Source organism: Phoxinus phoxinus, assembly GCF_949152265.1.
Source record: "Phoxinus phoxinus genome assembly, chromosome: 2".
Taxonomy (NCBI): Eukaryota; Metazoa; Chordata; class Actinopteri; order Cypriniformes; family Leuciscidae; genus Phoxinus; species Phoxinus phoxinus.
The window spans coordinates 38,654,779-38,681,215 of NC_136877.1; the positions used below are offsets into that span (position 1 = coordinate 38,654,779).

A 26,437-nucleotide genomic window follows, 5' to 3' on the forward strand; every position below is an offset into this window, starting at 1 on the left:
TATAGAAGCTACTTTAAATTACTAATTTAACCAAGGCCTAATACTGGCTTAACTATTGTCTGTGAAACCCTCTTATATATTGTCTATGGTGAAACCAGGCCTTTGTGTTTAAAATATCCAACCTTTATACAGTCTGAAGTTGAACCTCTTTCTTTTGTTTTGTTGGCATCGTTAATCATGTGTCAATAATTATCCAACATTCGATACAGTGGGCACAGATATATTCTTTAAGACGTTTTAAGTAAATAAAAATATAATTAAATAATAATTAGCCTCAGCCATTTCCTTTTCAAAAACAGTATCGCAGCCCCACCCAGTGGGTACAAGGTGATATTGCAGTCTTGAGGCATATCTAAAAAAGAGTTTATACTCAGAGGATGTAATGTTATGGAAACTTACAACCACGGGCAGGAAGTATAAAACCAGTACAACATCTAGATAACGGAAGTGCATAACATTTCCTTGTCCTATGTAATATATAGTCTATCACTTATCATAATAGTTAGACTTGGCATTTATAGAAAGAAAAGAATAGATTTGTAGGGGAGGGGAGATTCTTTATTTAACAAATCATTCAAGGTATTTCAGAGTTTACCATTTACCAAAGTATTAAAAGGTATTAAATAGTAAAATGACTCTTTGATGTAAGTAAAATACACTTTTAGCATGACTTGATGAACAATAAGATACTTAGGCATTATGAATGTGATATTTGGACTTGTGGCAAAGACAAGATGTGAATGTTATGTTAGATTGTATTTATAGCCTATTGTAACCGTAAAAGATTCATGAGATTATTCAGTTATAAAAACATGCATGTTTCTAAATCTGAAATAATTTTTAATATGCAATACATTAGAATTACACAAATATGATTAGGTTTCTCTTGATATGAATATCAACTGCTGAAATAATCATTCAGTTGTATCTGGCCTCAAGGGGCTGCCCTCTACATTTCTCTTTGGTAAGGGACTCTGTCCTAACAGGTGATAAACATGTCCTTGATCAGTCATTGTACCTTGTGTCCATGCTTTGGGTTGGCCTTGGTAAGACTTCCACAGCCGGCCATAGAAAAGGTCTTTTTTGATCTTGGCATACAGTTTTGAGGGGTCAAAGCCATTTGGAGAACTTTGAGAAGTTGGTGCATCATCTGATTCTTCTGCATGTGTCTAAAGTAAGAGATTTACATTTTTAGGATGGTTTTATTATTGTTATTAAAAAAGGGTAAAACAATATGAAGAATATATCGATGTTGCCGAAAACAAGGGTCGTGGGAATTGGTCATGCAGAGCAGCACTCAAAATTTAACCGCAACCATGCATCATGCAGTTCCTTAGAAAATAACAGGAAACTGATACCTTTAATGTACTGTAATCACAGTTAAAATTCAGTGCACTGCACTCCACTTTTTTACACTTTTGCACTGCAAATTCAAGATTGCTCTGTGAGCATTTCAACTGTGACTGCTGTTGATATGCTTTTTGTGAATAGTCACATTTAGCATTTATAATTCTGGAACTGTAACGAATGAGCCCCTTAATGTTTGCATGTTTAGAATGACTGTTTAGAAGAATAGTTAATTATTAACCTCACTCACCTTCTTAACGACCGAAACTTTATCTCTAATTATTTATTCATTGTTTTCTTTATAGCTTTAAATTCTTACCTCAGACGGCGAGTCTGTCTGGTGTGTTCGTATTTCATAAGACTTCCTCCTGCAAGGTCAAATTTCCCATTAAAATTACTCTCAAATCTCGTTTTATGTGCAGCTTTTTGCTATATGTTTTGATCTTTAATGTATATGTTTATAAATATTAGTCTTCATTGTTTTTGCGTAAACCTCTGTAAGATGTGATCTCTATACCTTCTGCAGTTGTTATTTCTGCATAAGTAGAATAGGATGGTCAGGATAAAAAGGGAAAGAATCGTTCCAATGATAATTGCACCCAAACGTCCAAGTAATCCCAGCTTTGGTTTTTGCTCCATGTAAGTAAAATCTATGACGAAAATATCATAATGAAATAAAAAATCTCAAATTTATTGGCAGAGTATGTGTAGGACCACATGGGCAAGCATTACCTTTTATCGTAGACGGGTTGATACTGTCATCTTTCTTACTGATATCAGTACACTGCTCCAGTTTACCAGAAGGAAATGTTATGAACGCACAACAGATGTGCACACTCTCATTTGACGCTACTTCAATGAGAAGGGATGATGATTGACATGGAGAGGTTTTTTTCTGTATCTTCACTGTAGTCTCATATTCACCATTTATGTAAGTTCCAAAATATGGATGATACGTGCCCAGTTTGGTGCGATTAGGGCCTCTTAGCATCTCCCAGTTGATTTGTGTCATATTTTCGTCCCCTGAGAGGACACAGGTAATGTTCTGACCATCTCCATCACGACTGTGACTGATAGAAACATCACTGTTTGATTTGCCTGTTAAAGAACACCAATGAAAAACATGCAGAGATTATAAGGATCACTGTCTTAGACTGAGAATGAATGCTTAGTAAAAGGCTAAATGCTTACATTCAGAAAAATAGAGTTTAGTGTTGTTACTAAGCCTGTCACGATTATTAATTAATCGTATGATGAATCACAATTATTTGAGATAACCACAATAACTGTGCAGTTTAAATTTCAATTACATTTGTGCCATCCAAATAAAGCAAATTTAAGCGCTTAAAGAAATGCCATCAAATGTAGAGAGAAGCTATTATAAAGTTGACAAAGGTCTTCCTTCATATGAAATGAAGGCTTGTGTGTTTAACCAGACTGCATTATATTATATTATATTTATATTATAAATAATTATATAAATACTTATAAGATATGTGGAGATATATGACCCTGGACCACAAAACCAGTCACGTGAGTCAATTCTTTATGAACATCATATGAAAGCTGAATAAATAGGCTTTTATATTGATTTATGGTTTGTTATAGGATAGGACAATATTTGGTCAAGATACGACTATTTTAAAATCTGGAATCTGAGGGTGCAAAAAAATCGAAACATTGAGAAAATCGGCCTTTAAAGTTGTCCATTTATGTTCGTGATTGTGCTGCGTTCACTCACAAAAAGAAATGTTTTATATTTACGGTAGGAAATTAACAAAATATCTTCATGAAACATGATCTTTACTTAACATCCTAATGATTTTTTGGCATAAAAGAAAAATCAATCATTTTGACCCATATACAATGTATTGTTGTTGGCTATTGCCAAATATACCCGTGCTACTTGTGACTGGTTTTGTGATCCAGGGTCACATATTATTCAATTTCACAACATTACAAGTAAATCATATGGGCCTATATTATTATATTTTTATTATATATACAAATTAGGCTTACACTGTAGTAACAAAACAATGAAATCTTTAATCATTATTAATTGTATCGTCAGCACAAATTTTGTTATCGTGACAGGTGTAGTTGTTACTGACCCCAAAAAAAAAGGTGTGTAAATATATAGGCTATAAATAAAATTAACTTTTTTTTTAATGGATTATTTAGTTAATCTTCCTATCCAGTAAAGCTTTATTATTTGTAAACTTATTTACTAATAAAAATAATGCAATGGCTTTTTGAAGCCACAATGGAGGTGTTTGTTTTATATTTAGTTTCAGAAGTGGTTTATATAGGCCTACCGCAATATATGTATTGCCCTAAACAATGTTTTAGAGAGACAAGTTTATGACGAATGTTGAAACCACAATACAAGCTGTGTTTAGAAACAAAAAAATTAACTCGCTCTATTACATTTATTAATCTTTTATAATAATAATAATAAAATAATAAATGCAAAATCAAATCGTGATAAATAAATCAATAATGTAAATTCTACAAGTAAATCATAGAATGAAAATGAAATATGCTTCAAAAGCAACCCATTCATTGAAGGGTATAATACTGAAAGAGTGGCTGTCAGTGAAAGTGCTGTGAAGGTGTTGTGTCAGCATTAGTGTGTTATAAATATCTGAAAATATTTGATACATGATAGCCTCATTTACCATACAATCATATTTGTATATTTGACTTTAACCGGTCGAATGTATAAATAAATGTGTCATCCTCTGTTCAAACTAATAACACTATATTCACTTACCTGATTCCAGGAAGCCAAGTATGAGAAGAGCACTAAGAAAGTTGCTGTTCATGGTTGACGCACTTAACCAACACTGACTTTCTCTTCCGCCTGTTTCCTACTTCGTCTGATTTTTTTTGTTAGCGTGTTGTTATACTGACTTCACACTAGACCTGTATATCTTACCATCAACCATTTTGAATTCGCTTTGTTCTTTCTTTCTTTTTTCCTCTCTTTTTCTTTTTTTTTTTACTTTTATTGCCAACTCAGATGTTTGATGTCTCTAAGAAGGAAATGATGCTTAGTGAACGTGGGAGTTTCCACCAAGCATGTCTTTCGACCCAGAAACGGCACTCAAATGAAATTTTATGAAAATGTTTAAAAGTATAAGGCTAGTGTATTATCTAATGTAAAAATTAATATGCAAAAACTGCAAGTAAAGTCATGCTCACCAAATGAAAAAAAATTGCACTAGAAAATGGAAGAAAAAAATCATCTAGAGGAAATGGAATCATTGAATGGAAACTGCAAGAGAGAGACAAAATAATGGAAACAAATCAAGTGGCAAGTGATTCAACTTCCATTCTCAGGGCAGCTTTAATCCACATTGAAATAATGCCATACTTAAACATAATATATATTGCCCAGACAGGAAGTTAAAGAATTTTACTACAAGGTGACAGTTGAGATGACCAGACACACGCACACACATAAATGTCAAGCTATGGCTGTGCTGACGTTCTAGAGCAGTGTTTGCCAACCAGTTTTTGTCTTATGCCCCCCCTCCCCCCATCTGTAAGACTGGAAGTACATTGCCACCAAACCATAAAGATGTTCATTTTTACTTTTACTATAATTTAATATTATCATTAATATCATTAAATTCTCTATTATTACTATGATTCACTTTTAAACAAAAAGCCCAGACTCACTGATGTATGGGATCATCTGTGTTTCATGTCTGGTTGGGTGGGTTTTGTTTAGTTTCCTGTGTTTCGATGTTCCCATGGGTTTTCATAGAGTTTGATTATCAGTGCACCTGTCGTTTGGTCTTGTATTTAAGTTTAAAGTTCTTTCAGTGCTTTGTCTCTTCTCGTTGCATATACCCGGTTGTTCTGTGCCGGGTAATTTTCCCTAAATGTTTTTTTTTTTTTGGTGAAGTAAATCATTGCTGCTGCGATTAGATCAGTTTCCTCATAAATACCTGCAACCACGGCCGTGACAACTGAGTGCGTTCATTTCCTAGTTTGTTGTAACCAATTAAAAATATTGTGTATCTGTTAAATATGACATCTTCCATTATTATTAATATTATTCAGATGAAGACTTTATTTGCACATTGCACTTTAGAAGCCACTTAAAAAGTCTTGCTTGCTCACCTATACGTATAACCCCCGGTTTCACAGATGAGGCTTAAGCTAGTCCCAGACTAAAATACATGTTTGAGCTGTTTTCACTGAAAGCAACTTCTGATATATCTTATCAGTGCTATTGTTTTGTCTCAAGATGCACATCAGTTATGTGGTTTTAAGGCACGTTTTAAAAAAACTACTTTGTGTCTAAACTAAATGTCCTAATTTAACTAAGGCTAAGTTCATAAGAAGTTTAGACCAAGCTAAATTGCAAGAAAAGCAATTCTCTTAGCAGGTCATTTTGTGAGTGTGTAGGTCACACTGTCCTCTTTCTATAAAACCACCTTCCCTTTCCTCCTATTAATGGCGTTAGTCCTAATTTACACTCTGTCCACACCATGTGCTCTGTTGCTCTCTCTCTCTTCCATTTTCTCACACACATATAGACACACATACACATTTACACATAAACATCTGCCCTGCTCTGACCAACAAATCCATTTGAGTTATTTATGAGCCATTGACATCTGCTCCCCTTAAAGACTATTCAGAGCTTTCGAAAAAAGAAAAAAAATTGAAACGTGATTGTCTATACCATGGTAAGATTCTTCTTGCAGAATTTATTTCGAACCCTGCTTTCACACAAACCCTGCCTCAGACTGTTATTAGAGTTGAGACTAAACCAGGAAAATCTAGATTTCTAGAGGCAAGACTGAGGTACACACTTACACAGACACATTCGCACTGATGTTTTTAGCACGCTGATATTGTTGTCATTTACAAAAATGATGTAATGTGATTCATCTGATCAAGATTGTGTTGTATTGTAGTGTATGAGCTTAAAATAACATCTAATTAACTTTGTGGCTTTGTTCTTAAATTCTGTCTGCTTGATTATTTTCCGTTTCTATTTGTATTACACGTGTGTTCTTTTTCTGTATCCTCTGCTTCTTCCTCTGACCCATTTTCTCTCCTACTGTCTTTCTCTCTCTCTCTCTCTCTCTCTCTCTCTCCACCCCTCCCCCATTCCCATCTGTCAGATGGACAGGTGTACATACAGAGGTTTCAGCGCTCTGTGTGTGGCATGTGATCATGTGCTAGCTAACACTATTTACTGTGGATATGTTGCTGTAAATATAATTTATGCAACCTGACACGCGCACACACACACACACACACACACACACACAAACACACACACATTTATACATGCATATGAATAAGTATAAAAAATATGATATATAATATGTATAAATATTACAAATAAATAATAAGTGTGTGTGTGTGTGTGTGTGTGTGTGTGTGTGTGTGTGTGTGTTTATAACCGTTCACAGGGGATGTGTTGCATAATGCATCTATGTAACACCATATCCATCACCCTGCTTTTCTATATTCTGTCTCCTGGAATACAATAGCATGTGTTTGGTTTGTGTACTGAGGAGAAAGATGAAGCCAGCTTGTGTGCCCGATCCAGTTTCCCCCCACCTCTTCTCCTTTAACCCCAGTCTTACTTTCAATATCCCAATGGGGTTTTATACCCTGAACCCCCACCCCCACTTTAACACACAGGCTGACCTCACTGCATTTTATTACACTGCAACACTGTGCTTTCCCATCCCCCTCTGTAGCTCTGCATAGCAAGAAATAGAGTTTGGGTAAATTCCACTCTGACGCTGTCTAGGCCATTGCTATTATATAACTCACAAAGGACCTCGTCTCTCTCTCTCTCTCTCTCTCTCTCTCTTTTTTTTTCTAGAATGGTTTAATGTTTTTAGTACATGCAGTACCATTTCATATCACATCCTTTTTGCAACCACATAATCCCACCTCATTTAGTATTATGAAGGTCAAATATGATGATTTTATTTTGATTTGAACACCTTATTAATGTTTTGGAGCAAACATTCAATATAATTCCAAATGGGTCAGTTTACGTTTGTAGTATTTTTTTTCAATTACCTCATTAAATATACCTGTGTTGTTGTTTTTTTATGTCAAATACTTAAATGTAACCAGTTCAATCAATCACAATACTATATAGACTGTTACCAATCAAATATTTTTCAACATCAGGCTTTTAATGCTGCTCATCTACATGTATTTACACAAAAAAAAAACTGTGTGATTGGTTATAATGTTCAACGCTGCACCCCATGCATAAAAAATATTTGACGCAACAAATCCATTGTAAATGTCGAATGCCGAAATCGACACATTTTATTAATTTCAATAGATCTAGCTTAATTGTGCAGGGGCATTTTTTTGCCAACATATATTGAATTTGGGGGACATTTTGTTCACGTTGGTGTCATTTTTGCCCAAAGCCCCCATTCATTTTAGAACCTGAATTCCAACTATAAAAACAGAATTTTTTTTCCAGCATTCAACTTTAATCCCAACTCTCGCCATGATTTTTTAGGCTGACGCACTTAATTCGGAAACCAAGTCAAATATAATTTCTCTTCTCCTTGTCATCATAAAATTACCTAAATTAATCATGCGATTAAATAATGCTGCTTACTGTTCATTTACTCTTAAATATGTCCCTCTTCCAAAAGCAACCAAGTAGGGTGAGCCAAAAAAATATTAGGAATTAATTGAGTTCTGATGTCAAACTCTAGACTCATTTTATTTAATCTTGCCTCTGATTTACTTATCTGAATTGGAGTGCAATGAATTTCTGAAATGTTCTCTGTAATCCAAGAACAGGTGGCGTGAGTTTAATTCTTCAAACCCATCTTTAGCAGCTGTCCACCTCTCATGTTCTGTCTGCCACCATTTTTACCAAACATTTGAGACATTCACATTTTCCTAAGTGTGTTTATTAAAAAAATGCTCATCCATAAAACACTATTGTAATCTAGCGCAGTAGTAAAATAGAGGTCAATAATGTGAGGCTGCAGTGACAGCTGCTCCTCGTGTCAGCATAGTTCAGCAAAGAAGCTTGTCACGTTCTCCATTTGTCATTGCCTTATATATATGTGTGTGTGTATATATATATCCTTCCTCGACTATCGTAGCACTGCTTTTGTTTCACTTATCTTACGCTATCCCATTCTATAGCCCTCTTCGGTGTGGATGTTTGCATGTTTGTTGCTTACCAAGCCAGTCCATGTGTTCTCTATAATATAATGGTGCAATCGTTTTTATGGATAATAGTGGGCCCGAAGACACAGCCCTATTTTGGGATGGTTAATATACTGTCACTGTGCAGTACTGCACATTTTGCAAGTGTTGGCTTATGAGTCCATCAATAATAACAGCTCATCAAAGAATTAAAAACCCCATCCTTGTGGAAAGAAATTTAAACGCTTTACAAACAACAAACATAATTAGTTGCCCTCATTCCAAGCATCCTGGCTAAGAGTTAAAGTAATTAGCAAGCAGGGTTTTATTATACTTGCAGTTGTAAGGAGTTTCTTCTTGGTGACTAAGGCCTAGCTTGGCAAGCATTGTGTATTGTCAGCTGCTTGTCCTGGTATTTCTCTGTAATGTGATTTGTGTTCTGTGTTGAACTGTAGGTCACCTTGAAAGCATCTGCTGAGCTTCTGTTAATACACATCGTTATGCATATATAAAAAAACCTAATGTAGGCTCCCATTTTTTTCAGATTAACTGCCATTTAACACTGGCATCAACATTCACTTCCTGTGGGGGTTTCTTCTTAACATTTTCAAATTCATTCTATGCCTTGTTTGTTTAAGGGTTGTTTTAGGTATATTTTTTCTTTTTTTTCTCTCTTTTTTTTCTTTTTTCTTTTGTTTGTTTGTTTATTGCTAAATAGCACAATATACAGTTAGGTAAACACACACACACACAAATATCTCTAACACTAAGTTTTGATTAACAATTTGGAAAATAAAACACTTATTCTAATACATCAATTCAAAACATCACTTAGCGAATAACATCTAAACTATGCTATTTAGATACATTTTGTTCATTCTGATACTGCATTGCAACTACAGCAAGTGGCTAAAACCTCACCAGTCCTTTTACAAATGCATTTGATCAACAATATTAGTCACAAGTCTTCATATAAAGCCATTTGTTATCTGCCATATTTTCACTCTTGCAAAGGAATTACTGCATTACATCTGTTGCCATTAAAGATAGAGCTCATTACGGTTACGTTGTTACAATGGTAATGACAAACACTCTGACAACATAAGCACTAGTTAAAAGGTTAAAAATGTTAAAGGATTATGCACAAGGTAAAGCAATACAAAAACACAACAAAAAGGGTGACATTAACCAAGAAAAGACTGCAGTGACACTGTTTGTTTTCAATCACATATTGCAGTCATAAAAACTGAGCTCCAAAAAGTCCAATATGTATCTCAATGGAAAATGTACAGAATTCCAACATTTGGGGTCTTGTCAAAGACACCGTATTGATCTTATGGTTTTGGGCTTTTTTTAAATGGCAGAATATGGAAACATGACAGTCGTATTTTCACCTGGTTTTCTACTGCATTCAACATGTGATCTTTGGGAAGTTGTAAATAGAATTACTCATCACACTTGACAGCAGAGACATAGCTCGGACCTTAGACGTTCTAGATTTTTACATAAATTTACATTTTGTTCAATGTTAGAGGTAAACAAAAACTTACGTGCAGTAAATTTGTCCTATACATTATAAACATACACATTTCATTGTCATTTAATGTAACAATATACGATAGAGCACATAGACTAGTTTCATGGCCATTGGCATATCCGCTACTAGTAAGTAAGATAAGGTCCCTTCATACCATCTGCCTATAGTCACACTTTAATCTGCTTCTGGATCATCCATCCATTTACAAGTTACTACTCACATTCGTTGGTACATTTAGCATTTAGTAAAGGCAAATTTATACTCTTGTTTTTAAAATAATAGGGAATGTATGTTAAATGAGTTAAATAGGGAATGAAGTTAATTTTGCACATGTCTTATAACATAACAGCCAGGATTCGTACTCGAATTTAACATTGATCTAGACCTGTAAATCTGTCATCTAAAAAAAGAAAAGGAAAAAAAAACTACAAATAAAAACAATATAAAATAGCAATACTAACAAAAAATATAGCAAGTACAGTTTAAACCACTGCCTACAGTTTACACATTATGACCTTTGCTGTAATGATTTTAAGAAGTGACAGTTTCTAGTTTTGGATACATTTCTTATATATTGTATGTTAAGATATTCAAGCTGAGCTATTTGTTAAGTCTACAAAGAAATACGTATATAGAGATGCACACAGTTACAATAAAATATCGCTAGCAAAAAGAGTAGGAACAAATTGATCCGTGATCAGATTTTTAAATCCTTCTATACACAACGAAGTATAGGCTATCAATTCTAAAAAACAAAAAAAAAGTATATCATGGCTAAAAAAAGGGGGGAAAAGAAAGTTTTACCCATACCATTTTTAAATACCCTGTCTAAACTTCCACCAATAATTTGTCCGTTATCATCGATTTCAATTTGACAGTTTCTGAATGTCATTACAGGGTCTTTGTGCTCAGTGTAAATCTAGTTTCATGCTCGTTGTAAAGCCCTTCCCCACCCACTCACACAACATGCACATTTCAAAAACCTCTCATGGATTATAAGGTTTTTAAAAAATTACTGTATTTAAAATAGTTCTGCATCTCTCACAATCTCTGAAAAAAGAAACAGGTAACAAAATACTAAAATACTTTTCCATTAGTTGTCACATCACTGCTTGAGAATAAGCAGTCATATTGGGTGATCAAAAAAAAGAAATCTTTAAAAAAAAAGGAAAACAATTATCATAATCAAAATGCCTCTATAGCATTGAAACTGTATACACCCTCTTGATTGACAGTTGGCCATGAGTTCTTTTTTCTTTTTCTTTTTAAAAATCTCAACCATAAGCATTAGTTTCCCATCATAGGTATTCCAATTGCACAAACACACAAAACATGACACCCAGTTTGTTTTTAGGGCTAATGGGAAGACTTGCGTGAAAACAAACTCAACAGCCACTGCTGCATCAAGAGAATGGATGACATGGACATTCAAACCACCAACTTTTTGAGGTCTGTAGAAATTATGGTCCCTGCTTTGCTGATAGTGGTAAATATGTCCATCAGCGGTTTCAGACAGGTACAGTGTGGTTTATTCAGACCATGGTCATTAAGTAGGAGCTTTATTACTTCTATGGATAGCCTATCAAGTGAGGAGCACACACATAAAAATATCCTTGAATTTAAAAATGTTATGCAGATAGGCCTACGCTCCTATTCGATTACAAAAAAATATAGTGTTATCCACTGAATGACCATGACTGTTACAGCAACACACACTGATGTTTTATGAAGAAACCCCACTGTGCTTTGGAATATCTACATATCTACAGTATAAAGTGCAGCACATCAGAACAGCTAGATGAATGGTTAATCCAATCGGAGTTGGATGATTCTGACATGGCATGAGATAAAATACCATTTGCATCGGGATCTAGTTGCATTTTTACCTCCAAATGAATGCGATTTTATAGATCAAATGTAACAAAATAGCTTAGTGCACTACAGGTGAAAATACCTGTGTGATTTAGCCATTTCAGAAGCATCTGTGTATAGACACAGTATATGTTTTTTTTCTTCTATGGAAAACAACAACGGGAGAAGCAGAGTTGAAGCTCTGGTAGTGCAAATCATCAATTCAACTGATATCACCTGCATAAGGCTTTCAGTTAAGTTTTCAGTTTTGAATAATGACTTGGAATAAAAACTAATCTCCCCGGTGGTTTTCCTCTCGTTTTCGTTCACAAAATCATACAATACACAGCTGATTCTAATACACGTAAAGCCCTTCATTACATTACATTACAGAGCAGTCAGGAAAATGACAAATAAAAGATACCATCCTGAAATAGACAACAAAAACCAGGAATAGGTATTGAGCAGTGTGGCAAAGGACTGGGCATTTATATGATGAGGCTTAAAGCCTTGAATCTTCTTACTTTAACCTCTCCTGCTCACTATTTCCATGTGTCAAGCTGATGGGGATCAGGTGGAAGGTAAAGGGAGTCTGGGGTGAACCCTTGTTCTACGCAAGATGACACTTTCGCTATCCAGTTTCACTTACTCGGAGACGAGCCCTGAAACTTTAACTGGCCCACAGTCATACAGGATAACAAGTGCCTATGTATACATTTGCTTTGTATGTCTTAGCACTCGAAGTATTACTTTAGTGCTGAGTCTAACAAACCAGAGCTTGGGGAAATACCAGATATGCTGGTCAGGGTGGTCTGTCTACTACAGTTACTGTCTTCCTAAATAAATTACAAATGCAAGGCCTGATCGCCTCTCTTGCTAAAGATCATCTGCACAATACAAAATGAATGTTTACTCATTTTTAGAGTGGTAACATGATCTGGATCACATGTCCTCTCCTCGCCACCTATTCCTAGCATAGCCGCAGCTTCATCCCTCATCTCCCTCTTATTTTTCCATTCCAGAAAAAGAAAGTGAAAAGCCACTTCATAATTGAAAGAAATAGGTTTAAAGTTCACTACACGTGTGCCAGCAAAACAAGGGGCAACGTATCCTTTACATCTCGGCACCATCAGGTGGTCACATGCCTCTAACCTTTTATAGTCTCATTGCCCTGACACTGGGACCTGTGTAAAATATAGAGTTACAACCTCCTGCACAATTCACAAATACTTGGAAAGGCAATTAGACATCAAAAGTGCTAAAAGATGGAGCTGAAAGATCAAAACAACAACAAAAGAGAAATATTCTTTAGTGATTACTGGATTAGCAAATGTCTCACAGATAAAAATGACAAAAGAAAGTAACAGCTAAATATAGAGGCAAGTGACCGAACCACTAAGGCCTTGTCCACACTAATATGTTTTCGTTTGAAAACGCATCTCTTTTTTTCTCTCCGTTTTGGCCCGTCCACACTGTAATGGCGTTTTTAGCAACAAAGACGAAGCTTTTTGAGAATGCTCTCCAAACTGGACACACTTGAAAACGCTGTTCTCTTGTTGTTTGTGGACTGTGAAACCAGAGGTATTTGAAAACAATGACGCATGTTTAATCATGTGACGCATATTGTACCAATAGATATTCATGTTTATACCGATATTGTGCCTGTTATGTGCCATTCCCTTTCACACTGCTGCTAAAATATGTTACTTTGCACACTCTTCATATCCACAGTCCTGCAAAGATGACAGAACATTCACTCGCATTTGCTGTCCTGTGGCAAAACATGAGAGCAGTTGCGTTTTAGACCAAACACATAATGGTGAGTGAGTGCGACTTGGACGCATCAGTGAATGGTGAGATATTTAGCTAAATAAAAGGATCCTGCCAGAAGAATTGCGTGATAACTTGATTATGTCTTGTTCTGTCTGTATCACCTTAGTGAACTTTTATGAGGGTTTGCGCATGCATTGCAAGGTGAAATTAGAGTTTTCCGACGTTTCAGTGTGGATGAGAAACTTTTGGAAAACGTTAAGTGTGGATGGAGAACGTTTTGAAGCGAAAACTACGTTTTCAAATCTATCCGGATTAATGTAGACGTAGCCTAGGGTAAACTGACATAATACATAACACTTAAATCTAAATACACTGCACTATGTACAAGAGAAAACACAAACCGTACACATTTTGGGTCTCTAATCGATCATGTCTAAATATGACGAGTGCTTTAGAGAGGAGAAAAAGGCCAATTAAAAATAGCATATCAAGGATGCTTGACTCTAACATAATTTGTAGCTTTTTAAAGGCCAATATTCACTGTTTTGAGTTGAGAAAATTTCATTTCCATGGGAAACTGAAGCATTAATGTTCCTTGTGCTTCTCGATCACATATTTTTAAATTGAGTTTGACCATTATCTCTGAAAGCACATAGCAGACATGAAGGATTTCGAGATTTCAGCAACGAAAGATTTTGATCAAAAATTCCCTTTCAAATCACCACATAAATGTGTATATGTATGTACACCTATACAAATGCAATAAACTGACATTTGAAATGCAGTTAATAATCTTCAAAATGCCTTAACTTTCAGAATCAAAAAGGTTGCCTGTATACTGACCGCAATACAAGTCCCACATGCAGCTGTCCAAATGGAGGAGACGTGGCCTCCTTTTCATCAGTGGATGTTGAGAGTTCATATACAAGGATACAAAATAAGTCCACCAAATCAAGTCAAGCCAGACATAATTAGTAAATAAGAGTAAAGAAATTCAGGGTTTCAGTTTAGTGGATACAGATTGACTTTCAGATCTGCCTGAAAATAGGAGTGGACTCTGTGAGGACTGAAACTGTAAGTTATATTATATTATATTTTTTACATATATATTAAGTTATAAATTAATAGAACATTTGTTTCATTTGACCTTTCGATTAGTGCCAGAAAATTTGCCATTTGATAAACAAACAGCGATGCATTTGCTAGTGTGGACTGTGTGTCTCTCATTCTGGCAAAGTTCTTCAGGAAAAGAGCATGCTGCAATCTGGGTTTGGGGCAAAAGAACTAAATGTGGGTCTGAAGGCTTTTTTTCTGTTTTTCTTGATCTGTGTTGGCAATATTTCGCTTCTCTTTCTTCCAAGACAAGGCCAATAGAAGGAGATGATGTGTCCTTATCTTCATTAGAAAAAGGAGCACTGGTGATTCCATCCATTCTTTTCCACCGGATAAATTGTGTCTGTCTGTCAACTTTAAAAAAATAAAAATCTTCATTGAGATGAGTGGCTGTTACTTGTCTTGCTCAGATTTCCAATTGTCCAGAATATGAGGTTTTGTTTTCATGATTCCATGGGTGAATCGCAGAAGTGTGTTTTTTTTTTTTCATTGGAGAGCTTAATGTGGAGAAAATTCCTTAAGATCACGTTTCTTCTGAATCATATGTAAAATGTAACAAAATCACTACATAGTGATGCCTACATTAAATTATAACTGAATGATTTTTAATGAACTATTTAAGAAAGTTATATTTTCTGCATTTTGTATTTAAATGTGATCCAATCAGTCAGTTTATAATAATTTTAAATAAATTTTGAATAAAAAAAACAATTGTACTTGTCCGTTTCATTTTTAGTTATTAATCGTATCTACCTGAATGTACTTCTAGCAATATTCCAGTGTATTATACGGTAATTGAAATTGCACTTTAAATCTACAGTTAGTTAACAAATACTGATAGAAATTAATTTTAGGTTCAAGTACTTAAAGCAAAAACTTGAGACTGTAATCTAAGTGTATAAGCAAGTTCTCAGCCAGACATTTACCATTTGATACAGAGTTTAAAGCACTGCAAAGTACTTTTAGAGGAAATATTATTAAAGGCCATTTTTTCGACGAGCAAATCGGAAAGGTTTACATTTTCCCAATGTGGTAATGTTAGTCATTTCAAGTTAATTAAAACTAAAAACCATTTTGATTTGCATATGGGTAGCCTGTCATAAAGTCCCTTTAAAAAAAGAAATGTTGTTCTTGTTTTTTCCCCCCTCTAAATACTCTAGCAGCTACAGTGCCACATTCTGAAAAAGCAACAGACACTAAAGTGAGATCCCATTTTTTTTTTTTCATAAAGTGCCCTAAAGATTGTGCAGTTTTCTTTTCAACTCAGCATGAGTAAATATGCTTTCACTGTCAGCGATGCTAACAGAAATGAAAGGGCCTGGAACAATTTGGGTCCCTAATTTTATATAATCTGGAACTGCTCCCTCTTTTCCAGTCCCTGTCCTGTCAGCGCCACTGTTTACAGTACTGCATATGGAAATAAATTAAGTAACCTAAACAAGCATCTACCACATTTATTCTAGTTTGTTCACTTACATGCATTTTATTTTAATTAATTAATTGCTGTTAAAATAAATTAAGTCCTATGAGAGCATTTTCATTAAGCGGAATAGAACTGATTTTTTTTTTGTCCCTTTAAAGTAGATATTTTAGGTGTTTTTTTAGGTGCCATATTTGAAGGAGATGTTTCCTCTCATTATGCAAGTTTGGTGTCTAATTTTTAAAGGAAGTTGTTTCTGAGGCTCCTTGACTAAACGACATCAGACTCCACAACACACTGCTCTGTGTACTCTTTCACCAGCTCCACTTTAAGGGTCTCCCTAAAGAATTCGGCCATCGGCTTCCACAGCGCGGGCTCCTGGAACACCTGACACATGACGTAACCCTTCAGAGTGCCAGTGTGGCGCCTCAGGTGGCACAACAGCTGTTGTATGGCCAGTGTCAGGTCTTTACCAAACATGTCGATGTTGAGGTAGTACCAGTCATCACCGATTGGCACATGGAACGGGAAGGTGCACAAGCTGGCCATGGTTGGGCGCCTGGCATCATCAACCATCCAATCAATGTCCTTCTTCAGCAGGATGTCCATGTTGCTAGACAGAGGCTTGAAGGGCTGCCAATCTTGAACGATGGTAGCATTGGGAAGGACACCCTGCATTAGAACATCGCTTAAGAAGAGCTGGTGCACCTCTGCTGGCTCCAAACGGACTGGGATGTTTGTGGTGGACAGACTCTCCCCTGATATAGTGATATTAGGCCCAAGATCAGCAAGGCGTAATTTTAGGTCTTCAGCACGGAAGCGCACCAGGAGGATTCCCTTCACGTTTGAATTTGGTGACAGAATGGAGACAATGTGGCTTTAGCTGGTTTTATTCAAGATAAAACCTTACCTAAACAAAATGTTTATATTTTAATGTAAATGGTTCTTACCTGTTTGGTGATGAGGCGGTATTTCTGGAAGTCTTTTGGTCCCAGTTGGTCATCTCTTGTCAATCTGCTGACTTTAACATCAGGGAACTTGGACTTAACCAATTGAGAGCAAAACCGAAGAAGAACCCCTGCCACACCTTTCCCCCTCTCCTGTGGGGCAACACGAAGCCCTTCCACCAGCATGGTCTCACCATCATCAATAACACACGCTGACTCCAGTGCAATCTGGAAAATGTAGTTGCATAAAAAGCAGACCTAAGTTATATCTACAATACAGGAAAGGGATAGTTTAAAAAAATAAATTACTCACCTGTATTTTGTTCTAAACCTACATGACTTTCTTTCATTCATGGAACACAAAAGGTATATTTTGAATAATGTCTTGGTCAGTCTTTTCCATATAATATGAATGAATGAGGCTGGGTCTGTCAAGCTGTTTAATTTTCAGTGCATAAATAAATTTAAAGGTACACTTTGTAACTATTAAAATAAACACAATTTAAATAATGATTTACTATAGCCTATTGTAAGTGTTTATATTTTAGACCGGGAGGGATGGTTTTCACAGGAAATTGCGTACCAACGTCACTCGCCCGTTCTTGTCTCCTTATATCCGTAAATAGGGAAAAGTTACTACGGCTACTTTTATATGCGTATGGTGTAGGACTGGCATAGGATAGTTGTCACAAAGAACAAAAAAGGTTGACAAGGAGATTGTTAAATCTCGAACCTCCGGGGAATCACCGTTTTAAAAAAAGCTGAGTCTGATGGAGAGTCTGTTGGCAAATAGAGAGCGTGAAAGAGCTCGTAATAAAACCAGAATCAACATTTGCTTGGCTTTTTGGAGATGGCGAGAACTGAGGGATTTGAAATGTAAAAGCGATGCGGAAATGCCTTTTTTTGTAACTCAGCAGTTGAATAAGGTATTTTACTGAACAGATAAATTGCCATATGTAGCTCTCTAACAGAGTTTATTGTAAAGCATTACTGTGAAGGGTCATTTCAATATGGATTGTTGTAGCGTTGTGCTGGAATTTATTTTCAAGGAAGTACCATGTCTATTAATGTGTATAGCTACAGTAACATCTTCAGCTAGCCAGCTTGAGATCCTTTCCATCTTAACTGGTTATATCTCTTAAACCTGTAGTGAATGTTTGAGCAGTAGGATAATCGTTCTCTTTTTTAGTTTTAGTAACCAAAATCATCCGCACAGTCATGCAGAGTCAAAGCACAACCAAAACAATGTTCTTCCGCAAAATGCATGTAGTTTTGTTTTTTAACCACAAAAGTTAGATAGGGTACCTTTAAAAAAAAAAAAAAGTATCACTGTTTGGCTTCAGAAGACACAATGTTTGTGGACAGACGTTTTTAGCCTTTCGAGTTGTAATTATCAACCTGTTCTCAACTAAACATAGAAACTAAAAGGTCTTTTCTGCATAAAAAAAAAGCTGGATGGTTTACCCTTGAAAGTAAAGAAAATAATATATATATAAATATAAATTATATTAAAAAGTATTGTATTGTATTAATACAATAGTAATACAAATATAAAAATGTTTTTTATTTTTTATAATTAACTCTAATTAAAACATTTAATTATAAATGAAAAATACAAGTTAGACCAATTATTATAATTGTTGTTATTACTTTTGCCTGGATGTTTTAGCAGAAGGTATTATGGTTTTATTCAAATATCCTGTATGTTCCTTACATGTTTCCCCCAAAAAAGAAAGTCATGTGAGATTGGAATGACATGGGGATGGATAAATCATTTTCATTTTGGGTGAACTATCCCTTTGAAGGAATGAGGGTGTAACACGCACTGCAGAAAATCTCTCCATATCCGCTTTCTTACCACTTTGCCTTGCTTGCGAGCCAAAATGACAGTGCGGTTGGTCTCTTGCAGCCAGGCTTGATAGCGGGAGGGCAGATAGTCCAGGCCACCATAGATATCCTTGCTCATGGCCATGATGTCATCAAAGTCCTCTTCCGTCGCCACCGTAAACTGTAGGCCGGTCTGAGGAGGGGCCTCGGGGAGCTGAGAGCAAGGCAGGCCGTTTTCAATCTTCATCCTTAGAGCTGTAGACACAGTCAATCATGGAAAGAGATTTACAATGAGATTTCTACTTGAGAATCACGTTATGATCTGTGACCCAAAAAGAGGTTCCATGTGACATTCAATATTTTGTCCCTTTGCAAATTTTATTTCCTGCATTTTACATTTCAAGGATGTCAAGATTGAACTTTACAAAAAAAAATCATGTGAGGGTCCTTATCAGCTCAGTACAGTGCAAGGTTTATGCTTCATGTCGCAGTGTTTATCTTCCCTTGCCAACACGCCAGCAGGTTGGCATCAATAGCGGCAGCTTGTAACCGTGCCCAAATGCGAGACAGACGCCCCTCAGCCAACGCACATACACAGACATGTCCACCTCCTATTGCCAGAACCCTTAATCCCTTTTTTAATTCTCACTGAGCAGCATTGCCCTGGTTCCCAGTGGAAAATAAACACATTTTTTGAAAGGACTTGGGAAATAATGGCGTGAGACATCCAGGGGAAGGTGGAGCGGATGGGTAGGCAGATGTGTGCAGGCACGCATATATGGGTGGTGAGTGTCAGGGATTGAAAGGCAGAAAATCCGTGCAGTGGGAACAACACTGCGAACAAGTCACAGAGCAAACATTGTTTGCACCCCCTTGGGCCCTTACCGGTTGAGAAAGCCCTGGTACTTTTCCATTGATGCACTACTGTAATGGGAAAACCCTTCATGTCTGAAAGCTTATTTGGGTTTGGCAAACATGTATGGGACAGCACTTTGTGATGCTGTGACAAAAACTATTCACTCATGGTTCATTTGCCAATTGCTATGCAATTTTCGATTTCCAAATTTCCATGTGACTGTCTCTCTTAGTCTTTCATTTGCCCTTCAATTTGAAATGGGATAGTTCGCTTAAACTCAACAGATGTCTGATATTTCCATTGGGCCGGATCAATGTGTTTCCCTAGATTCCCTAACCTAACTCATGCTCGGTCAGTCTAGGTAACCCTCATTAACCCCAAATGAATTTATCTCTGTAAATAAGAGAACAAAAAAATATCAAAGCACCAATTAGCAAATTCCATCAGGTTAGTGCAATCTGTGAGGCTGCATAACGGTCCGTTAATGAGTTCCAAACAATTGTGATTTCTTTTTAATTATTTAGTTCTTTTGAAGATGCATGAAATATATAACTTCTCAATGGACTTTAGCACCAATGTGTTAATTAGTGTCTGTGAACATCTAGTTATAGTGCATGACATCTTTCAATGAGATGTGTTATACAATTGCAAAAAAGTCCTTATCTGCTGTTATATCATAGTGCTCGACTTGTCATCTCTCCATGGGTTAGACTTTAAAGTTGCCTCAGGCAGAGTTATTACAATTACATCACATTGAAGGAGAGGATGAATGTGAAAAAAAGTATAACATCATACACATATTTTACCCGCAAGCATAAAGTATGAAGTCAAGAAAACAATCACATTGTTGAGTAGATCATGAGGACCCGGTCGAGAAAGACTATGTAAATGTATTCTACAAATAAAGCTCTCTGTATGTTTTACAACTGACTGCTCCATGGAGTACTGGAATCTGACTGCACAGATAAACAACTTCTTCAGAGACACTGAGCAGAATATTTGAATCTGCCCTTTGTTTTCAGTCTTTTATCCAAAGCTACTTACATTGTATTCAGAGTATACATTTTATCAATTGACGCATTCCCTGGGAACCATGACGTTGGTGTTGCTCTACTGTGAGAATTTTCACGGGCCCCAGTGCTGTTATAGATCTGGGCTGGTAATGTCAAAAGGCTCTAAGTTCAAACATTGCAAGGAGTGATCAGTGGGCTGTAGCATAACCACGTTATTCCAGGTATTATCTTTTTAATAAATGTACTGTGCATTGGTTTGAATAAGTGTCTGTTAGGACTACATACTTAAATTAACACAACTAACCCAGTTAACCCCTGCTCTCACTTTCTATTCAAGCCGTGATACTGTTATGGTCAAGTGGGCTCTCATGAGTTTATTGCATACTGCTTAGTTTTATAGATGCATGCTCCTACAACCTTTAACAAAGACAATTGATTTGATGCATACTAGTATGATGTAGTGTCTGACCTGACCAACAATTTGGCACTGCCAAATAATGGGCTTCTGTGAGCTTCAGTTTGATTGAGATTGTACCCATTATAGTTTATTTTCACTACTGTAGTCAGGCAAACACTTGCCACCTGTTAAAAATTAAATGGAAAAGAAAGCTGAAAATGAAAAAAAGTCACACGTTTGGGCTAAGGTCCTCAATAGGTTTTACATCTCAACATCATATTAATTAAATATAACAAAGGTCAGATGTGTCTGCCTATAGGCCCTATGCACAGCTGCACTGCTTCCTGAACTTAAGCAGGGTCCTTTGTTTCCTGTCTGCCAGGATTGGCCAAACTGATTAATCCAGGTGTGTCTGATTATTGTTGTTGGTCAGACACACCTGGATTAATCAGTTTGGCCAATCCTGGCAGACAGGAAACAAAAAACCCTGCTTAAATTCAGGAAGTAGTGCAGCTGTGCATAGGGCCTATTAACTAGTTTTTTTTTTTCATTCAAGAATCACAATTAGGTCAAATGCAAAACAATCATGCAAGGGGAAAAATTTAAGATATGTTTATGTAATTTATGGGGAAAAAATATTATCAAGACAAAAGGAGGTTGGCATACTGAGAAGGTCATAAGGACATAAATGAAAGTGTAATCTACAAGGAACGTTACAGCATTATGTTCTCTCTACAAGCGTATTGTGGCACATTTACATAATCTGAGCAGAAAAAATCCTATTCAAAGAAAAAAAATTTTAGGGGTGCACCGAAATTTCGGTCGCCGAAAATGGCATTATCGGTTTCGGACCGAAATAAAAAAGCCAGCCGAAAATGTCAACCGCGCCCCTCCCAGTTTCAATTACGGTTGAGCTGTCACTCGTCACACACCCCACCCCTCCCCTCCGTGCTCAAGCAGATTTCACTCACGGTCGAGCTGTTTGCACGCGTCTGCAAAGATTGAGCATGTCAGCGGTATGGAAGTATTTTAAAGTTTTAGATGAGGACAACCAGCGCCGCCGCTCCCACCACGCGCATGAGCTGAGAGGGCACCAAAAAAATGCGTCATGAAAAATCAATAATTATAATGCCGATATTATTTCAGTATAGAAATACAGACATCCCAAGTCTCCCGGAAGTTCCGGGACTGTCTATGGAGTCTCCCGCATATTGATAGCGGCTCACTGATGCCCGCGAATTAGTTAAAATCTCCGGAATCTAGAGCGAGCGCGCCCGCGAGACAGAGACTGTGCTCCAAACCGTGTAGCGCGTGCACGGCAGAGAGGGAGAGAGAGAGGCATTATCGTGTGCCTCATGAAGCGCATGTAATATAAAATATTTAAGGTTTTGTTATGTAACTGTTAGTGGTAATAAAAGTTTGATGATTATTCTATTGGTTTGTGATTTTTCATTTCAGATCCATTAAAAATTAAGCAATATAAATAAATATATATTAAAGTTTTTAAAAGAAGCCATTTTCGGCTTCAGTTTCGGTTTTCGGCCAAGTGCATCCTAAATTTTCGGTTTCGGTTTTCGGCCAAGTGCATCCTAAATTTTCGGTATCGGTTTCGGCCCAGAATTTTCATTTCGGTGCATCACTAAAAAAAATTTCTGTTTATCAGCACTTTGCTTTAAATATAAGATCATTATAGATTAATCTGAGCATCATACATAATGTGAATAAAAAAAATATTAGAATGGTAAATAATTCTGGACTAGATGAACTATTCATCATCCATTCTCATGCATCATACAAGATAGCAATTAATTTCATCTCTTTTAAATTCCCGTCTTAATGACAAAACATTCATTCTGTTGCTTCCTCTCCCATATTTGTCATAATTCATTAGACCAGATTATGGGAGCGGATAACCTTGAAAAATAATGTGCCTTTCATAACATTTCCATTTTAAATGCCTGCAATACAATTCAGTAAGAAAATGTGTAATAGATTTAGAAATGAACTAACACATCAGTGTTAAATACGAATCCGTCGATACAAGATGAACAAAAGACATACTCCTAAATGAGTTCATTCGCAATGCTTTTGTGTTTTAATTGCTCTCTTTCTTTATGCAGTGTCATTTTGGCGTCTCATGTCAGCATAAAAGCAAATTGACATTTACTGTCGATATTTTATTATGGAACACATATTGAACACATATTTAGGTCAGTGGCAAGTTCTGTCGTGTCACATGGTGAACGTGATAACAAAGTGGAATCAACACAGCAAGCTCTGTATGAATACGTGAAGATAAAGGTGACAATAGTTAGAGTACAGAGAAGAATAATTTAACAGAAAGTTCACTCAAAACAATTTTGTCACAATTTATTCTCCCTCATGCCGTTCCTTATGTGTTCTTTTGTTCTGTGGAGCACAAAAGGAGTAATTCAGAAGAATTTTCACACAGTTCTTTTTTATACAATGCAAGTTCATAGTAACCAAATAGTGTCAAATTCCAAAAAGACCTAAAAAACAACAGTCCTTATTATTTGTGCGCTATATTCAGAGCCATTTCAGTTATTTGTGCGAGGAATAGAACAAAATTTTGGATTTTACTCCTTAAATTTTATTCTCCATCCTGCTATTTTTGGCGCATTGCATACAATAAGACATGTTAGAACCATCTGCTTTTTGACTTCAAACCTGGTGCAACATGCCATGGTTAGGGTTAGGGGTAACCAACCACACACAAAGCTATCATATGACACAAGGCATAGGGACTATTTATATGGAGGGGTTTGTCCTTTTTTGGAGCATGACACCCATGGTCACTATAAATGAATGGAGAACACCTGTGTAAAGATTCTTTAAAAAAATATATCTATTGCGTTCCATGGGAAAAAAATAACAATACAACATAATAGATTTGGAACAACATGAGGGTGAGTAAAGAATGACAGCATTTTTATTTGTGGGTGAATTATCACTTTATTCATTAGTCATTCTTGACAATGTTATAATGAACAAAAACAACTTGCATGCTTGAAACATTATTCTTGACAGATAAAAATGTATTTAAAAAACCCCACATATCTCTCTTAGGTGTGTGTGTGTGTGTGTGTGTGTGTGTGTGTGTGTGTGTGTGTGTGTGTGTGTGTGTGTGTGTGTGTGTGTGTGTGTGTGTGTGTGTGTGTGTGTGTGTGTGTGGGCGCGTGTGCAGTGAACTTAAAATAGCTCATTAAATGCAGTATTGCGGTATGTGGAGCAAAATCAAAAATCAAAAGTAGCATGATAAAATGGGCTAAGCATGACACTGGTACATGCCTTGCACCACTGCAGCAGCTTGCCTGCACACCATGTCCATTAATAATAGGGCATGCCATATGTCTCTCCTACTTCTCGCGGTTATGTCATGTACACTGGAGGAAGGCTATGGTGCGTCAGCATGGGCATTCACGTGCCAGTGGAAAATAACTATGATATGAGCCTGCCGACTTCACCAGCAAGAACTACAAAACACGAACAGGACATAAGCACTGCATCGGTTAACCAAGAATCGGCCTACATTCGACTGACTAACATTAGATTTAGAATTATCAAAAAACAAAGTCAGCAATTAACATTTCAATAAATAGGCCTATTATATAAATACAACAGATATATGATTATATATGTAACGATGGATGCATTCAGCATCTTTTCAAGTGAAAGCCGTGTCGTGTTCTCAGCAGCATCACTGCAATCCGACCCTATTGATTCGCCCCGCCCCCACTCGAAACAGAAATTAAAGCAATGATCTAACACAAAATCTTGCTATTAGATCTCACTCTAATGGTGCAATAGTAGGTCTATATACATTCATATAATGTTTATATTGTAAATTCTAATATAAATAAATAATACATCGATATTGTTGTGCATTTTAGCCTACATAACGTTTTGACATGTCAAGCGGGGAGACATTAGACAGGAGTTCCTATCATCTATAAACGAAACAGTTCCATTGTTAATATTATAACTGGTTTATTCGATACATTTCCATTTTCCACAAATTCCGTCCAGGCATCCGGCATAAATTGAAAAACGTCGCACGCATAGAGACCACACGAAAATAGGCTGCTCGACATGAATGCCAACATATAACAAAACCTATACTGCGGGGTTCCCGGCGAATTCTTTACATTTCATTCATTGCCTTGTCGGCTCTACGATGTATTAATTTGGCCCGTGCAAAATAGCCGTGAGACTTAATAAAAGGGTGAGAAGGACAATACAGCAAATGCGTGATGTTCATGACAATTTGAAGACGTAAAAAAATCCAAGTACAATGACTGTTCGACCGCGCCGAGCCCTTGCCATGCATAGGCGGCACGAGCAAAATCCTTTCTAGCCGACACAGAGGAGCATTTCACTTACCTCTACGTCGTGCGTCGGACCGGTGAAGAATACAGAGGTCAGATTGGCAGATGTTGAATAGATGTAAGATTTCGTTGCACTGCGGTTAGATTAAAGGAAGAATTTTTAGGTAATGCCGGTTCAGGCTTACAATATATGAAGTATGAGGTCACTGTGAAGCCCCTCCCATAATTCCCATCCACATCCCCATCCCCCAGTAAGGAGCAGAGAGGTATGCCAACCCCCTAAACCATCACCCAATCATGATCGACCTCTCTCTTCTCTCTCCCTCTGCCTCTCACCCTCACTCCCAATGCGTCCGAACACTAGAGTGCTGTTCTGTTGACTCAGTGCATGCTTTGCTCCCCTTGGTTTTTGCAACTTAAATAGATACTGTACATACACAGCTGAATTTGAGTAAATGTGCTTTGCATATACAAAAGAGATGGTGCACAGGTGTTCGGACAAGTATCGAAATTGGTGACCTTTTTCAGGCCAAGGTCCCTTTAGGCAGATAGAAAGAATCCTACATATTTTATAAATGAACAAAACTGAGTGTTGCATTTACTGGCCTATAGTAGCAGGCGTATATCATAATAAAATATTTATATACCTGATCATATACTTGTACATTAGGCTACATTTAAATTGTATGTACATTTTAATAATTTTAAAGTAGGCGCGTACAATGAAACATTTAGCTGAACTCTTGCTTCTTATTTTTGTAACAGTTTTTTTTATTCGCTTTGGTACTATTATCGCAAGTATGTGGTAAAACCTAACAACTGTTGGTACAAAACTCAAAA

The 26,437-nt window shown here is 36.5% G+C and overlaps 2 protein-coding genes across 5 annotated transcripts in view; one reads left to right on the plus strand and one right to left on the minus strand.

Annotated features, from left to right (window-relative positions):
* The window catches only part of snapc2 (small nuclear RNA activating complex, polypeptide 2), a 66,360-nt gene that overhangs the window by 13,512 nt on the left and 26,411 nt on the right, over window positions 1-26,437 (plus strand). The gene's annotated exons all lie outside the window — the stretch shown is intronic.
* nat16 (N-acetyltransferase 16) lies at window positions 545-25,980 on the minus strand. 4 transcript variants are annotated; one of them, XM_079605173.1, is made up of 8 exons: window positions 25,653-25,877; window positions 19,017-19,240; window positions 17,162-17,386; window positions 14,522-14,571; window positions 2,080-2,445; window positions 1,865-1,997; window positions 1,667-1,715; window positions 918-1,169 (listed from the first exon to the last, which is right to left on the minus strand). In XM_079605173.1, the coding sequence occupies exons 2-5, from the start codon at window positions 19,230-19,232 to the stop codon at window positions 2,430-2,432; spliced, it is 507 nt and encodes a 168-aa protein (XP_079461299.1). In that variant the 5' UTR covers window positions 19,233-19,240; window positions 25,653-25,877; the 3' UTR covers window positions 918-1,169; window positions 1,667-1,715; window positions 1,865-1,997; window positions 2,080-2,429. The 4 variants fall into 4 exon arrangements, with proteins under 4 accessions (XP_079461297.1, XP_079461298.1, XP_079461299.1 ...); XM_079605171.1 differs by lacking the exons at window positions 17,162-17,386; window positions 19,017-19,240; window positions 25,653-25,877 and having other exon boundaries at window positions 545-1,169; window positions 14,522-17,147; XM_079605172.1 differs by lacking the exons at window positions 14,522-14,571; window positions 17,162-17,386; window positions 19,017-19,240; window positions 25,653-25,877 and adding an exon at window positions 4,121-6,648 and having other exon boundaries at window positions 545-1,169.

Coding starts and splice junctions, on each gene's coding strand:
- nat16 (XM_079605170.1), bottom strand. CDS start 19,232: ATGAAGATTGAAAACGGCCTGCCTTGCTCTCAGCTCCCCGAGGCCCCT. Junction 17,387..19,016: donor CTCGCAAGCAAGGCAAAGTG/GTAAGAAAGCGG, acceptor TACATTTTCCAG/ATTGCACTGGAGTCAGCGTG. Junction 17,049..17,161: donor ACCGCCTCATCACCAAACAG/GTAAGAACCATT, acceptor TCAAACGTGAAG/GGAATCCTCCTGGTGCGCTT.